General features: G+C 37.1%; 1 protein-coding gene across 2 annotated transcripts in view; it reads left to right on the top strand.

Moving 5' to 3' along the window:
- DDX42 (DEAD-box helicase 42) overlaps nt 1-17,764 on the top strand; it is a 56,531-nt gene that overhangs the window by 27,075 nt on the left and 11,692 nt on the right. For both annotated transcript variants that reach the window (XM_035026292.1, XM_035026293.1), the window contains 6 exons: nt 3,392-3,628; nt 5,385-5,535; nt 10,016-10,077; nt 11,453-11,489; nt 12,333-12,482; nt 15,870-15,974. In XM_035026292.1, the coding sequence (XP_034882183.1) occupies nt 3,408-3,628; nt 5,385-5,535; nt 10,016-10,077; nt 11,453-11,489; nt 12,333-12,482; nt 15,870-15,974 (726 nt within the window). In that variant the 5' untranslated portion in view covers nt 3,392-3,407. The remainder of the gene's footprint in view (nt 1-3,391; nt 3,629-5,384; nt 5,536-10,015; nt 10,078-11,452; nt 11,490-12,332; nt 12,483-15,869; nt 15,975-17,764) is intronic.

Below are 17,764 nucleotides of genomic sequence, written 5' to 3'. Positions count from 1 at the left end.
CTGTTTTCCACAGTGACTGAACCATTTTATATTCCCACCAGCATTATACAGGGTTCCAGGTTCTCCACATCCTTGGCAACACTTGTTATTTTCTGTTGTGTTGTTTTTTTGTTTTGGGGGTTTTTTTTAGTAGTCATCCTAATGAGTGAGGAGGTATGGTTTTCATTTACATTTCCCTAATGATTTGTGAGGTTGAGCATCTTTTATATGCTTATTGGCCATTTATATATCTTTGGAGAAATGTCTGTTCAGGTACTTTGCCTATTTTTAAATTGGATTGTTTGAGATTTTTTGGTTGGTGGTGGTTTTTCAGGAAGTCTATGAACTTCACCTGGGTGTGGAAGCCATGCGGTGATTTTACATGCAGTGAAGCTAGTGGATGTTTTCACCTTTTCTTGTCAATGTGAGAAGTGTTTATGGAGGCAGGGGTGAAGTTTCAGAGCTGTCTGAAAGGAGTTTGCCAGCTTGGTAGGAAGGGTGTAGCAGGCATATTATTATCTGAGAGAAGGCCTGGAAGTGCATGCGTATGTGTTAAGACCAAATAAAGGGAGCTTTGAGAAGACCCACAAATAGCAGGAATATAGTTAATTTTAAAATATTCTCACTGTATTTATTTCTTAACTGTTTACTAGATGTCTCTTCTCCAAAAAATGTTTGTTTAGAGAATGCAAGTTAATTTTAATATCCTAAACGGGGGGGCGGGGTCATCCTTTTTTTTTTTTTTTTTAACATAGAGATTAGGTTGGCTGTCTTGCTTGTTATACGTCAGTATATCAATCCCTCAAACCTCTGTGATGGTCAAGGGTCTGTAGCCATACACCTATATAGTATAGCCTACATAGTCTAATAGGAAGGATTATTGTCAAGAGTAAGGAATTAATGGTGCATTGAGGATGATTGGCTTAGATATTTCATCAGGAAGGCTGGATGGCAAGGTTTGTAATAATGGAAGATGATGGTTTTCACAAATACGGGGGTGAATTTTGAAGAACCTGAATGCATGATATTTATTCATCCAACAAAAAATTTTTGAGTACTACACACATACTAGGCTCTAAGGATGGATGCAATGCTGGACAGAACACACAGAGTCCTTGCCCTCATGGAGTTAACATTCTAGTCAGTGCGATATTACAGAAAGTGCAATTGTTTGGCTTTGCTAGAGGCAGTAAATTAGGGAAAATGGGCAGTGTGTTCTAGATGAGCTAGTAAAAGGCTTGAGGGTTCTGAAGTGTTCAATCTTTTGGTTGACCCATTTCTCAGAAGAGTAAAGAAAAAGATATTGCATATTTTGCATCTTGTTTGGTCTGAAAGCCATTGACTCTTACCTGCTAAAATCACACCACCTGCCTATTTGTAGCAGAAGTTGAACTTGTAACACCAAGTATATGATTTGCTGCTTTTGTAATTTGAGCCCTTTGATTTTAGTAGGACTAATTTATGTGTGTGCCCATCCTTTTCGCCTATCCAGTATCTTGTTTCTTCAGTCTCCTCCTCAGGACTTTGTTCTTAGGATTTTCCTTTCATCCTACATCTTCAGTTTTTATATCTCTGTTGGCTTTTCCTCTTTAGCACAAAGATTCAGCTATATTTCACAACATTATAAAACAGTAGTGGAGAGGGGTGCCTGGACGGCTCAGTTGGTTGAGCGTCCGACTTTGGAGTTTGGCTCAGGTCATGATCTCAGGGTCCTGAGATCAAGCCCCGTGTAGGGTTCCGTTGAGCACGGAGTCTGCTTGAGATGCTCTCTCTCTCCCTCTCCCCCTGCCCCTCCTCCCCACTCATGTTCTTTCTGGCTCTCTCAAATCTTTTTTTAAAAACCCTTTAAAAAATAAAAATAGTAGTGGAGAAATGTATTTATTGACATTTAAAGATGTTCATAGTGTATCATTAGGTGAAGAAATTGGTAACTAAAACAATACATACAGTATGGTTTCTTTGTTTTTAAATTTTGTGTGTGTATATACATATAGAGAAAATAGCAAAAGATAACAAAATTATATACCTAGGAGAGGAAATTTCAAGTAGTTTTAAATTTTGTTCCTTTTTGCTTTCTGGTCTTTCTGCTTTTCTATAAAAACTTAGGTAGCTGTGTCATTAAAAAAGGTTTTTTGGAGCCAAGACTAGTAAGATAATACAGTATTGTTTTTAAACTGATTTGATCAATGCTCAGGAAATTTCTTTGCAATTCTTAACCATAGTCTGAGTACTTCAGGCAACTACTATCAGTGAATCATTTTTTCTTCCTGGCCAGTGTTCTAGTGGGCATTGCCCAATAAGCGCATTGTTCATGAGTACCCTTCAGAGACAATTACATAGATACTTTCTACAAGTAACTGATTTATCTTTCAAGTGTTGATTCTTTCATTCCTCCAGATATCATTACCAAAGGATAATCTTTCATTTTGGGACAGTTTTGCTGATAGCACCTCAGCCTCTGTGACAGCAAGCCCTACATTATATTGTAATTGCAGGTTGTTTTGTTTTCTATTTTTTGGGGTGGGGGGGTTCATCATTTGTTTTTCTGGTAGGCTATAATATAAACTTGGGAATAAATATTATGAGATTAAGTCTTTTCATCTTGGTATCTTTAATTGCCTAACACAAGCCTAGCACAAATCAGATCCTCAAAAATTTTGTTGTCTTGTGAGTATTTTTGGCAGCTTAAAGATGCTAAATTAGCAGTCTTATTCTTTTTTTTTTTTTAAGGTTTTTTAAATTTATTTGACAGAGAGATAGCATGAGCAGGAACACAAGCAGGGGGAGTGGGAGAGGGAGAAGCAGGCTTCCTGCTAAGCAGGGAGCCGGATGCCGGGCTCGATCCCAGGGCACTGGGATCATGACCTGAGCCGAAGGCAGATGCTCAACGACTGAGCCACCCAGGTGCCACAGCAGTCATATCCTTTTGAGGGGGATAATGTTAAATACCACACTCCTGTTTAGACTGTGATCCCAAAAAATGAATAGCACTTTCTTTAGTGTTTTTAGAAAATGTGACTGTTCTGTTGGGGTTGACATATCACATAGCTGAAGTACAAAGTTAAGTCGTTTTTGGTTTTTGGTTTTTGTGGGGGTTTTTAAGATTTATTATTTTAGAGAGCGAGCGCGTGCGAGCGTGGGGAGGGCAGAGGAAAAAGGAGAGAGAATCTTCAAGCAGACCCTGCACTGAGTGCAGAGCCTGATGCAGAGTTCAATCCCAGGACCCTGAGATACAAACTAAGAGACGGACGCTCAACTGCCTGAGCCACCCAGGCGCCCCCAAAGTTAAATAGTTTTAATTTAGAGGCAAAAGTTGAAAATGAAGTGTAGGCAGAAGTTGGGGAAGAGACATAAAAATCAGTGGGCTATTTATAAGGTTAAATTTATTATTAGTGTATTTTTTTCCTTACAGATCAGTCATTGACACCATGAACTGGAATAAAGGTGGCCCTGGCACCAAGAGGGGATTTGGCTTTGGAGGTTTTGCTATTAGTGCTGGAAAGAAGGAGGAGCCCAAACTCCCACAACAGTCCCACAGTGCCTTTGGGGCAACCAGCTCTTCTTCTGGATTTGGAAAGTCAGCTCCACCACAGCTCCCTTCTTTCTACAAAATTGGATCTAAACGGGCCAACTTTGATGAAGAAAATGCGTAAGTGGTAATCCTGGTAGTTTAGCCAAGGTTGGGCTTTGAGATATTCATTCTATCAACAGATGTTGAGGTAAAGAAACCATTTGTTTCCCCGAATAATAATATGACTTCTTTAATTGCTTATCACTGAATTGTATTGTTCCTAATAAGTTAAATTGGTGAGTTTACTCATTTGTGAGGAACATAATGCTTGTGTGCTTACTTTTATCTTTCCGTGTTCCAAAAAAGATTTGAGGCTATTGAAACCTAAATATGGCTGAAGAATTTTAAATAATTCATGTGGTTTTGATGGCCTTTGTTGAAGTCTTTTATTGACCCCATGTAAGTTGTTTTGTGACACAAGCAGCAGTCAAAACTGGTAGAGACACAGTTTGTCTCAACACCCAGGTCTTAAAACGATTATGTTGTAACATCTTATAGTGGGAGAAAAAGCTACTCAGATTTTTGCCAAAGTTCTCAGGAAACATACTTAACAATTACTTTTTTAACTTGATTATCTGATAGAGTGGTTGTTATAAAAAGCTAGGGTTTGAGGGTTTGAACTCTAATTCCTATAGATGATAATTTCTTTGCTGAAAGTGAAGAAATCTCTTACTGCTATTATTTCCAACCCAGATGGGGAAAGTTGAGTTGTTTTTTATTTGTTTGTTTTAAGAGCTCAAGATGGGACACTCACCGGCATTTTTAAAGGTTTGTATGTTGCAGGGATGAAATACAGAAGTAGATGTTTAAGATTTAGCAAAGTCAAGGATCAGTATTCTAGAGAGCAGTTTACCAGTTCAGGGATACTTTTTCATTAGTTAAATGAAACCTGTATAAATCAGTATGCATGTGTATGTAGCACATTACAGTTGTCAGAGCTTTTAAATAATTCCCATGAAGACCTGAAATGCTTTAAAATTTTAAGCTGCAGTCATTATTTATTTAATATTCATTGTATTACTGTTTTATTTAATTTTGAGATAAGGTCCAAACAGTGTTTCTGTTTTTAGTTTATAAAGAGCTATGAAGTTGTCTTTTCTGAATATTTAAGAAGTATGGGGAATGATTTTGGATTGAGCATTTATTATTAATCTTTGAAGTTTTCTGTCAGTCCTCAGAAAGTAGTCCAGAACTTCTGAAGAAAGTCCCTAGCCTTATGAATATATTGCTAAAATTTTTTTAAGGATTATAAAGAAAAAAGTAGGTTTTTAATACTTATATACAAAAGTAATTTTTTCATAGCATACATTCTTTAATATTTGCTGTATCTGTTCAACAGTGATATACTAAATTTTTACTGAAAATTCATCCCTTTTAACAGAACTGGAAATGTGATTTGAATAGACACTATTGAAATGAGAGAATCTGCTGTGACTGTTTTTTTGCAGTATTAGAATTTTGCATGTATTAAACAATAATAGGGGCGCCTGGATGGCTCATTTGGTTAAGCGTCTGCCTTCGGCTCAGGTCATGATCCCAGAGCTCTGGGATCGAGCCCCGCGTCGGGGAGCCCCTGCTCAGTGGGAGTCTGCCTCTCCTCCTTGCTCTTGCTCTCTCTCTCAAATAAATAAATAAAATTTAAAAAAGAAAAGAGTAGGTCATTTGCCAAAGCCTGGAGGTCTCTAACAAGTATAGTTCAGATCTCTTAATAGTAACATACATATACCATAATAAAAATTTCTGTTAAATGAAGGATTCACCGACCCCAAATTAAACATTCACTTTATCAATCATGCATCTTAATTTTCAGATGTATGTATTTTTTAATTTCCAGATATTTTGAAGATGAGGAAGAAGACTCTAGCAATGTTGATTTACCTTACATTCCTGCTGAAAACTCACCTACCCGTCAGCAGTTCCATTCCAAGCCAGCGGATTCTGACAGCGATGACGATCCCTTGGAGGCATTCATGGCCGAAGTGGAGGCAAGTATCAAGGCTGTTTTGTTAAGTTACAGCAATTAGAAATAGATCAGATTGACCTAGTTCTTCTTTCTGGCCCTCTCTTGGGAGAATTTTGCTCTCATATGCTATAGTTTCTTTTTTTTTAAGATTTTATTTATTTGACAGAGAGAGGGTGAGAGGCAGAGGGAGAGGGAGAAGCGGGCTCCCTGATGTGGACTCCATCCCAGGACCCTGGGATCATGACCTGAGCCGAAGGCAGACACTTAACAACTGAGCCACCCAGGTGCCTCTCGTACTCTGTAGTTTCTTAAACATATGTCCACACACCCTGTAGCATTTTCAGGAAGTTTGAACTGTGACCCTTAAACAAGGGCAGTTCAAAATTTGTATTGTGTGTTTTAATATTTCTTTGTCTATTCTTAAATGGAATGATTATTACCTCCTTCAGTCTAGCATTAAAGGCAATTAAACTTCTAAGGAACTTGCTAAAAGTATGAATTCTGTATTCTGTACTTTCAATTTTTATTTCTTATTATCAACATTACCAGCATCCTGACCTCCCTGTAGAAATTGAAACTTGTAACCACTTTGTTCTTAAAACTCTTCTCACTAGGCTTTTGTGATTTTGTATTTTGTCCTTTTTCTCCCATCTCTCTAACTTTTCTTTTGTATTTATTTACCTTTTATTATGAAAAATTTCAGATACATACAAAAGTAGAATAGTAAAATGAGCTCCCATGTACCCTTCACCCTGCTTTATCAATTAACAACTTTTAGACAGTCTTGTGTTATCTAACCCCTCTTCCCTCTTTTAAATTATTTTAAAGTAAATCCCAGGCATATCATTTCATCCATTAGTATTTCTGTATCTCTGTAACATTTAAAAAACATAACTACCATATCATTGTACCAAAAAAAATTCATTACATATTCATCTTAACTATATGATCCCCTACCAATTTCTAAAAAATGTTGATTCCTGTAGTTCTCTATATTGATTTGCTATGTTCACTCTTTATACATCCCTAATGACCTCGTCCACTTTGAAAACTTAACTTCTATGTGAATAATTCATGTCGTTAGTCTCACAGTCTCTCTTCGGTTTCAGCTCTGCTTTTCTAAATCACATTGACCATTTTTACATGGATGGCATCCCCCTGGAGTCTTATTCCTCAACCAGGTCTTTCTTTTGTCATATATACCTCTTAATGCCAGAAGATCAAACACGTTCATGAGTTACTTCATTTAATCCTCAGAATAACAATGGGGAATGGACAGGAAAAAAAATACAATTTTTTTTTAACTAATAAGAAAACTGAGCCCTGTGGTAATTCAAATCCCTTGCCCCAAATCCCATTGGTACCCTGTGGCAGAGCTGGGACCCAGATTTTTCTGGCTTAGTAGTCCTGAGAACCTAGCTCTTTCTAGTACATCATGCTACCTTTCCTCTTATTTGGCAAGTTCTCTCAATCTTTATAGTATCTTTTGCATCTGTTTCCACTATAGTCAGCCTGCTTTACACTCTCATTAACTTTTTTTTTTTTTAATATTTTATTTATTTATTTGACAGAGCGCAAGAGAGGGGACACAAACAGGGGGAGTGGAAGAGGGAGAAGCAGGTGTCCCGTTGAGCAGGGAGCCCGATGCGGGGCTCGATCCCAGGACCCTGGGATCATGACCTGAGCCGAAGGCAGACGCTTAACGACTGAGCCACCCAGGCACCCCTCATTAACTCTTTTCTGGTGTAAATTTTCTCCCTGCCTTCAGTTCTCTGCTCTCACATTTATGTGGTATACAGAAACAGAGTAATTAGACTAACGCATGTTGTTTGTCATGTTATTCCTCTTGCTCAAAAACTGTCACTTCATTGTTTATGAAATAAAGTCCTTCCAGATTCCTCAGGTACTTGTAACCTAAAGTCTTCAGACACATCTCATCTCTAAGAAAGGAGGGAAAGAAGGAATCCAATATAGATGTTTTTCTTTGGTCTGGGTACTGCTTTTTAAACATGTGGGCCGGAATTGGGGGGGGGGGGCAAAATTTTTAAGATTAGAAGATTTTATCTAAAAGTTCAGACTCTTGAAAAGTGGACACTGGCAAAACTAAGCCTGCATTCTATTCTTGCAATACAAAAATAGTTTTGTGCTGAGCAAATGGCTGCCTGCTTTAGATAGATAGGGCTTGCTTGTTCTAGTTCACCTTACTGTCAGTCCCTTTTATCTTCTTGACATTGAGGCTACCATTTACAACTATTTATCATCACACTTGTGTTTAGTTTTCTTACAGTGGGGAAATATTTTTCTGTCTTATCAAATACAGAAAATAAAAGACTCAGGATCATGTGATACAGGAAAAATTGCAGCATGCTTCTTTGGAATATTCCTACTTATTAAAGTGTAAGCAAAGCACATCTGTATCAAAATAACTTCTTATCCTGGTTTACTTCCTTCATTGCCAGATTGGTACCCATTACTGTTTCCCATCTTTGATTTAGAATAACTCAGATTATTTGCCTCTTAAAGAGTATGCACTTTATAGGTAGCAAAGCCAGAGTTCAACTCCAAATCCCATTTTCTTTCTGCTATGTCATTCCATATCTAAGTTCTTGTAGCACTGTATTTTTGGGATAACACCAAGTTTCACGTGCTTTGCAACGTGGTAGCAATTTAGTTAAGTATGTTAAATGATTCTCTCTGCAAGTAAAGGCAATAAATGTTATGTCATGTTTGAGGTGTCTTATATGGATCTTTTTTCCCTCTGAGATACAGACATTTCCCAAAGGGCTGTTTTTCATTGTATCTTACAATCCCTAGTGATGAATAAGAAGAATCATTTCTTGATTTTTCTTGGTTTAAATTCAGATTTAATTTTTAGTAATGCAACTTGGTGTAACCCTTTTTGAGTGGGAGTATCCAAGAATGGCCCAGATTTTCCTGCTTGGCATTTCAAGTAGTTGAAGCTGTAGGAGGGTAAGTCTCTTTGATACAGTATCATTCTTCAGGGTGGTTTTTGGTATAATATTCAAGGGGGTTTCACTCATTTTAGGACAGAGATTGGATATTGTCTGATCTTGGACAGAGTGGTGTTGTCACAATATTGCATTAATCCTTGATCTCAGGTATATTCTTTACTAGAAAATGTAAACTTCTCTAGTGTTTGAACTTAAGATGAAGACTTATTTTTAGCCATTTTTTCAAAAAAAGATTTATGTAGGCTTAAAAAATATGTTCTATAAATGTTAGCGACCCATTCCTTATATTATGTTGCTTTTAGTTGTAGTCTTGAGTATATTGTATATTTGGCTGAATTTCTTAAAAAGTGAATTTGTTTATATGTAAAATTGGGTTTTAAAATAACTCCTCTTTATCAGGAACATTCGATTAGCTAGAACACCTGACCATGCCAGGTTATAGTTAGTGACATTTTTTTGAATCAAGGAAACCAGAAAAACTCATGTTGCTTTATAATAAGAAATGATAGTGCAGGATGTGTTTTACCTTGGAAAAATTACTTAATTCTTCTGACCTTGATTTTCACATGTATAAAACAAAGAGATCAGTGATTATTAATTCGCTGTGTATAATAATTACCTTTGGAAAATGGAAAATACATGCATTTAACTCCACCCCCAAGAATTCTGATTTGGTAGATTTAGAGCAGTGCTTTCCAACCTCAGGACTTTTGACATTTGGGGTTTGATAATTTGCTGTGGGGGCTGACTGTGCGTTGTAGGATGTTTAGCAGCATCTGTGGCCTTTACACACTAGATACTGGTAACAACCGCCCCCCCACCCTCACTCCCCAAAAGCAACCAGAAACATCTCCAGACATTGCCAAATGTTCACTGGGGACAAAATCACCCCAGGTTGAGAACAGTCTTTCCAAAGTCAGATCCAGAAATTTGCCATTTTTTTTTTACTAGCTCCATTGGTAGTTTGATGTTAATGGTCTTAAGCTATGCTTTGAGAAAGGCTAGTTTGCCAGAATTTAAGGCCTTTTACAGCTGTAATTTTTTTTTAAAAGTGACTAAGCATTTTTTGTAGCTTTTCCATATGTGGTAAATACTGTAGCTAAAAATCATGCAATCCACATGTAGCCAAGTTTTTAGAACATTAAGTATTTCTCTTGAAAAAATAAGTGTCAAAATACAATTTGATTACTTCAAGATGTAGTTGTTGAAATGCATAGCTAAAAGTGTGATGGTACTTGTTTGAATCTAAAAGTTTTGTTTTTTTTTTTTTTAAGATTTTATTTATTTGAGAGAGAGAGAATGAGAGAGAGCACATGAGAAGGGGGAGGGTCAGAGGGAGAAGCAGACTCCCCGGCGAGCAGGGAGCCCGATGCGGGACTCGATCCAGGGACTCCAGGATCATGACCTGAGCCGAAGGCAGTCGCTTAACCAACTGAGCCACCCAGGCACCCACTAAAAGTTCTTTGTAAAGAAATTCCCCTTTTAATGTGTTTAGTGGATATGATTCCATATGGCCTTTTGTTTCATTAGGATCAGGCGGCTAGAGACATGAAAAGGCTTGAAGAAAAGGACAAGGAAAGAAAAAACGTAAAGTAAGTTGTTTTCTTCTCCCTCACAAAGGTTACATGAAAAATGCTGAAGTATTGCAAAGCTTATTCCCCCAAAGTTTATAGAGAAAAATTAAAATATACAAATGTCTTAACTTGGAGTTACCCCTGTATCTTATTACAGAGATGACAAAAGTCTTTGCATTTGCAATAATTAAAAAACATTCTTTTTGGCAGAGTAGTATTTAGTGTTTCATTATAAATAGTTTTTTAGTAGACGTAAGAGTGAGTTACAGTGGGAGTTAAAAGAGCATAATTACTAACGTTTGGGCTCATTGTTCTGAGTTTTGTCCCATAATTAATACAAAATAAGTTAATGCCTATGTAATTGATTATGAGGAATAATTAATGGTGATTATATCATAAAGTATGTTATTAATAAATAATGCAACCTGGTTTATTCAAGGAGTGATATGCTTTAGCAACAGATCAGAACTTTGAAATACCTTATTTTCTGGGAAAGCGAATTCTTCTCTTTCCCTTGCTGAATACACTCCTCTTAAGGCTTTTGCTTACCAGGCACAGGTAGGCATGGTTGGACTTCCCCTCTACTTGTCAGTCAGTGCTTCAGGCCCTCCCCAAGGTTCCTGCGCCATATGGAGGTTCAGCCCTCTCTTTGGTGCTTACTGTGTGCTGTATCCTCTTCCAGCTGCCCTACACTGGTGACTTTGCTTGCCTTGAGAACAGCAAGTGTTCTAGGTTAGGCAGAAAGTCTGTTTAGAAACAGATGGTTGTGGGAACTACGCAGCCGTACTTTCTGTAGCTCCTGAGAGATGCTGCAAGTCACGATGGCCCCCTTCTCCACAAGAACTGCTTAGGAGTTTTAGTATCAAACTTACAAAAGAGTTGAGGTAGTTTTTCTCTGTCCCCAAGGATTTTGGCTGAATCCAGTTACTCTAGAGCTAGAAACTCTGGGGGACATTAAGAAAATTGTGACATTCTTTTTAGCATATACCAAATAGAGGGTTTATTGGTTTGTTTGTTTTTTTTAATATATATAAAATGCAGTTTCTTTTTAAAATGCCTTTCACAACGGCATGGTGTTTGTCTTATGGGGTTGTCAAAGCTAGGATCCTTGGGTATCTATCTGCAAAGGTTTTTACTCCTTATATCCTCTTTAGTAATTGATGTTTCTAGGGTACCATATCATCCCATTCAAAAGAGTGCAAACTGCAGCTTACAGAGTGAAGTCACACATATATGATGGATGGATAGTGTACAGTTTGCTTATTGCTGCTTTGTTATTGTTAGTGTTGAGAGTTCCTGTGCTGTATGGAATTCAACACTAATCTGCTATAAGTATGGAGCTGGGTATGTGGAACATTTGCAGGGAAGTTTGTTTCTCCGCTTGTTTTTCCAGGGGTATTCGAGATGACATTGAAGAGGAAGATGACCAAGTGAGTTCCTATGCAGTATTTCTATCTTTTATTTTTACCCCACAAAGTCTGTACTGGGGACAAGCTAGAGCTTGCCTTCACTGAAATGGCCATTCCTGACAGTCACCAGGGAATGTCATGTGACTTCCTCCTTTTCTACATGTATGACTGATTGGTAATAGAAAAATTCACATAGCTTTCCCCCATGTTGAAGATGGAACTTTTCATCAACTATGACATCAAAAACAAATATGACCTTTATTCAGCTTGATTTTTTTTTTTTTCAAAATTACTGTTTATGCTTCTAAATCAAGAAGTAGTGTGGGATCTCCTGATGGCCTCTAGCAACATCTAACCTCTACCTCTTTCTAAGGGTTCTGTTTGTGATTCTTGTATCTCAAGATGGCACATTAATTTAATGACTGTCCTTCAGTATTTTTGTTCCCATTGTTCAGTTGTGGGATGGTGAGAAGGGAACCAGAGTGAACAGTAGCCCTTTCCAGGTTTGTGACCCTTCTAATCAGTGTCAACTTCCAAACTTGGATTGGTCAGTCCACAGCATGTTCCACAGCTCTGGGCAGGGTAGGTAGACACCCCACCCCAGGAAGGCTGTGGGCTAGACAGCTTTGTAAGTCTTGTTAAACAAGTGAAATCATTGTGTAGTACTAATTGTCTCATTCGTTTCTTTTGATTGTCCCTCTGAATACTGCTATTGTTAAAGGAATCATTGCTAGTATAAGTCTTGCCTTACTTGGTAGGTATTTAAACTGTGCAGTCATCTGGTATACTCTGTGCACTAATTACAGGAGCAGAGATGTTCTTAGTTGTATTTGGGTATGATTATGTTCTTGTGCTTTCCTGCAGGAAGCTTATTTTCGGTACATGGCAGAGAACCCAACTGCTGGTGTGGTTCAGGAGGAGGAAGAAGATAATTTGGAATATGATAGTGATGGAAATCCAATTGCACCTTCCAAAAAAATCATTGATCCTCTTCCTCCCATTGATCATTCAGAGGTATGGTGTTTCTTGCTGAATTTGATTCTTATTTCAAAAGCTGATAGTTCTCTTCAGTTTTAATATTTAGGTTTTCTCAATATCTGAGTAATCCTGATTCATACTCCTTATGTCATGAAAATATTTGTTCTTTGGGATCTTCTCATCTCTGCTAAGTGGTTGAGTCAGGAAGTGAAGCTTTAATAGCTTATGTTACTCAAGCCACAGCTGAATCGCTCGCTCCCATTAGATTTTAGGCTAAGAATATTTTTTAAGCAATTGCACTTGTTTTCCAGACCATCGTTTACCTTTCAAAATGAGCCCTTGGGCCTGCATTTGTTTTTTAATTGCTGTAAATCTTTATTGTTTCTCTCAGATCTGGGGCAGGTGAGAGGCTATTCCTTCAAAGTGGAGCCAGGAATTATAGTTTCCTTAAGTCAGGAAAAAGAGAATGAGGATATCAGTATACCCACTTGAAGGAAAAAAAAAAAAGTGTTCCATTCAGGTTAAATATCAGACTAGATTTGGCATGCCTTAGTCTAGATCTAGGATAGTGGTTCTCAAAGTGTGGTCCAAGGACTCCTACAAGGATCTTTTCAGGGAGTCTGCAGAGTCAAAAGAATTTTCATAATCCAGCATAATTTGCCTTTTCCAATACATCAGCATCTGCATTGATAGCTAAAAGCACGGGTAGGTCGCACTGCTGAAACCTTAGCACGAATGAATCAAGCCAGTGTTACCACTCTTCTAATAGTGGTTATGTTCTTCCCTGTCACACTATCACAGTTTAAAAAAAAAAAAAAAAACCAGCTTCACTTAAGAATATCCTTGATGAAACTAAAAATTATGATTTATTAAATCTTGACCCTTGTGTTAGGTTCTTTTTATTCCATGTGACAAAACGAGAAGTACGAATAAAGCATTTCTGTTGCATGCCAGAACAGGATAGTTGTCTCTAGGAAAAGCACATAGGTATTTGAGTTGTAAGCTGACCTAACTTGCTTTTTTTCATGGAACACCATTTTCATTTGAGAAAATGAATGACTTTCCAAAGGAAACAATTGAAAATGTTTATTGCCAATGATAGGAATTCAAACTTTCAAGTGAAAATTAGAATTTGGGAAACTTCTATTCACTAGACAGAGTTTAACAGCTTTCCAATCTTAAAGTCTGTTGTAATGAAATTAATGGTGATAAACAAGTATTTTTTTTTTTATTGTATTGTGAAATGTTTCACCATGTGGATGATCTGTGTACTACCTCCATGAACCAATATTTTCAAATAGTCAATGCATAATTTTATGAAATCGTGTGTGAGTAAAGTCTTCATTCAAAGTGCGTGATAGACCCATGGATTATAATATAACAATGTGGAAAGATTATTTATGTGGTGTCAGATTATACAATGAAAATACCTTTTAAGAAGTGACCACTTTTTAAGGCGCAGTATACTATCAAAGGAGTAAAAATCCACAAGAATTTGGAAAGACTATTAAAAATAAATACTCTCTTCCCTTTCTAATTACATACCTTTGTGAGGCCAGATTTTCTTCGTAGGCTTCAGTCAAAGCAATATATCACAAGAATTTGAATATAGTAGGGACCATTTTCTTTTAAGTCAGACATTAAAGAGATTTGTAAAAATGTAAAGCAAGGTTATGACTTTTTTAAAATTAAAGCTTTTATAGTTAAAATGTAATGGTGTTTTATTATTTTTAAATGAATAAATCTTAAAGAATTTTCTCAATTTTAATTTTAATATGGTAACCATCAGTGGATAAAACCCACACAAGCAAAAGCTTGTTGTGTTTTTGTGAAGTGTAAAGGGCACCTGAGACTAACACATTTTGAGAGCTACCGGTCTAGACTGGAGTATGGGTTATACTCAATTTTTTAAATGTTTCCTTTTGCACAGATGCTACCAAATAATGCCTTGGTATTTTACATGTGGCAAATGAAACTAAATCTGTGAAACTGATGTGGGAGGAAGCATCCATGATAAAGGATGAAAATCTAATAAGGGAAAACACACAAGTACTTGAAATAATCATCTAATAAGATGTTTGAGATACTTGACGAAGCTCTCAAACCTCATCATCCTGCTGGGGGAGCCCACAGTTGTCCTCAGGTAGTGTGGGCAGTCTGCCAGGAGAGACCAGAAGTAAGGAAAGGATAGCCCTTCTGCCTCTAAGTAGCTTTCTTCACATTCATTTCATGTATTTATTCATATATTTATTTATTTATCCATTTCATACATATGTATAACAAAAAAATTACATATTTGTACATACAGTTCGTGAACAAAGACACTTCTGCCCTCATGGAGCTTCCGTTCTGAAAAAGAGAAGAGAACTGAGGAAAATACTGTTCTAGCTTAGTGCAGGTGTGGTGGGGAACGTAACAAAAGGTTCTGCCTATTCGTGGTGCTAAAGGAGAACTTCTAAAACTTCCATTTCTTTTTTGTTGATAATACCATAGAAAGATAATTTTAGGCTATAGCCAGAATTAATGTAATTTATTGTAGACCACTTGTGTGGTTAAAGAGAATCATTTAGCCAAATTCATAAGTGGTGATAGGCTTATTTTTATAGTCTCAGTAGAGTAAGTTATGAAAAGAGTAACAGGAATGACTTCTTTGGAATTGGAAATACTTAGCCATACATTTTTTTTAAAGTTACATAAAGAGTTTCATGTTTTTAAAAAGAATAGAACTCCCTCTAAAGGCAGAGCTCTTCTCAAAGGAACTATTAGAAATGTTTTTAAATGCTAGAGCTAGGTGAAGAGCATATTCCAAAATATATTTAAGTGTTATAAGCTGGAATGTCTTTGAAACACTTATCCTCTAAAGTAAAACAAGACAGAATCAGAGAGGGAGACAAACCACAAGAGACTCTCAACCATAGCAAACAAACTGAGGGTTGCTGGAGGGGAAGGGGGTAGAGGGATGGGGTAACTGGGTGATGGGCATTAAGGAGGGCATGTGATGTAATGTGCACTGGGTATTATATAAGAATGATGAATCACTGAATTCTGCCTCTGAAACTAATAATACACTATATGTAAATTGAATTTAAATTTAAAAATAAATAAAACAAAAAAAATACTTGTCTTCTGAGGCCTTTGGCTTTATAGAGATTCCTTAGTCTGCATCACAGTGGTTCAAATCTGAGGTGTCCTTGAGTCTCTTTAGGAAGTAGGTTGGTGTGTGTTTATATTGAAAATGGAAATAGAAAAAGATACTGGCTGTACATTTGGGATGTGTATCATGAATAAGTGAATTCCTTTGTCTTCTCTTGCTGGTTAAGGCTTTACTTATGTAATATGTGTAAAAGGTTATTTTGCATTAAAATATAACTTACAGGATTGACTCTTGAATTCTAGACTAACTTTGAATAATTGGACCTGCAGATTGACTATCCACCATTTGAAAAAAATTTTTACAATGAGCATGAAGAGATAACCAACCTCACCCCTCAGCAGCTAATAGATCTCCGTCATAAGCTCAATCTTCGGGTAAGTCAATCATTAAGCCGATTTTTTTTTTTTTTTTAAGATTTTATTTATTAATTTGAGAGAGTGAGTGAGAGAGCACAAGCAGGGGGAGCTGCAGAGGGAGAGGGAGAAGCAAACTCCCCTGCTGAGCGGGGAGCCCGATGTGGGGCTCGATCCTGGGACCCTGGGATCATGACCTGAGCCGAAGGCAGACGCTTAACTGACTGAGCCACTCAGGCGTCCCTAAGCCATATATTCTTTTTTTTTTTTTTTTTTTTTTTTAGATTTTTTTTTTTAATTTATTTATTTGAGACAGAGAGAATGAGAGAGAGAGAGCACATGAGAGGGGGGAGGGTCAGAGGCAGAAGCAGGCTCCCTGCCGAGCAGGGAGCCCAATGCGGGACTCGATCCCAGGACTCCAGGATCATGACCTGAGCCGAAGGCAGTCGCTTAACCAACTGAGCCACCCAGGCGCCCCCTAAGCCATATATTCTTATATTAATGTTAGTTAGTCCAGGGTTAGTATTGTTGCTTATCCAAACTAAAATAACCTTCTTTTCTAATGGTTCTTGGACTATCTTTGATAGAGTAATAACTGTATCCTATAGGCCCCTATGTCTTGATCTTATTGTTTTAGTCTTCCAGCTATTTTAGGATAGGATTGTTTTTTCTCTAATGCAACACATGTGACTGCTGTACGTGTTCAGTCAATTTTGTATCTTGTGTTGGAGTAAGAAGTCATTGTGACCTTAAAATTAATCAGCAAGTGTTACTGCAATGAGTACTGTGTGCTAGGAACTGTGTTGGGTGGGCTGGAAATGAAGGGTAAGAGTCCCCATCATCAGAAGAGGAGACAGGATTAATAGATGTAAACAGTATGTGAAGTCTTAGAATATTTTAAAATTAAGACATACTTCTCAAATTATGTAGCACACTTTTTTAAAATATTAGAAGAAATTAACACCTTCTTAAAATATGCACTGATTTCAGAATAATAGTTTTTAATTGTCTGCCAAAAAGTTTTGGGTTGCCCATTAGCTACATTGTTTAGGATACTGCTAGATGTTAAGTGAAACACATATAATACAGTAATATCTACTCTAGTGCAGACAGCTTTCTGGCCTCTGTCTGCCTTGCCAATTTCTGTGTGATGTTTGAACCTGTTTTCTGAGAAAGGATGTGTGCATATGCATGTAGTGTCTATTTTCCAAGGGTAATCCCCCCCCCCCCGCCAAAAAAAAACCTTTTAAGTGAAATCCTGATTAGACATAATCAGTATTAGAAGCATTGCAGGGTTACTACTGTTGAAGTCAACATGGAGATTATAAGCCCTGTTCTTCACCTGGGTACAGTTTGAACAATGTTTGATGGTGGCTGGCCCATCATTAAGTGGGACACTAACTCTTTAGGCAGAATTGAAAATGGAGACAGTAGATTGTAACCAGTGGGTATAGACATGTCTTGTTTGGAGTTCATTTTATTTCAAGAGTATATTTTGTTTTTTTCTACCATCTGGTTAATAGTTATGCAAAATGGCAAAAAAAAAAAGTATTCATGACTTCTTCCAATCCATTGAGCAATATTTTTATTTCTTATAAGAAAATTCTGATCTAAGAGATTTCTAGGCACTTAATCATTTTAAATCATATGACAGTTATCTCAGGAATATTATATCATGGAGTTTTTTTATGTAATGCTTTAGATCCATTATCACTCAAGTTCTACCTTTTCAAACAGTGTGCACTTTTGACCACAGACTTCCTATTTTCCCTTCTGTATACTCAAATGAAGTACAAGCTACAGGTAAACAC

The sequence above is a fragment of the Mirounga leonina genome, unplaced genomic scaffold (genome assembly GCF_011800145.1).
Source record: "Mirounga leonina isolate KUSES-001 unplaced genomic scaffold, KU_Mleo_1.0 Mir_197, whole genome shotgun sequence".
Classification (NCBI taxonomy): domain Eukaryota; kingdom Metazoa; phylum Chordata; class Mammalia; order Carnivora; family Phocidae; genus Mirounga; species Mirounga leonina.
Note: the sequence above shows the minus strand (reverse complement) of the source record. Positions and strands in the feature narration are given on the sequence as shown.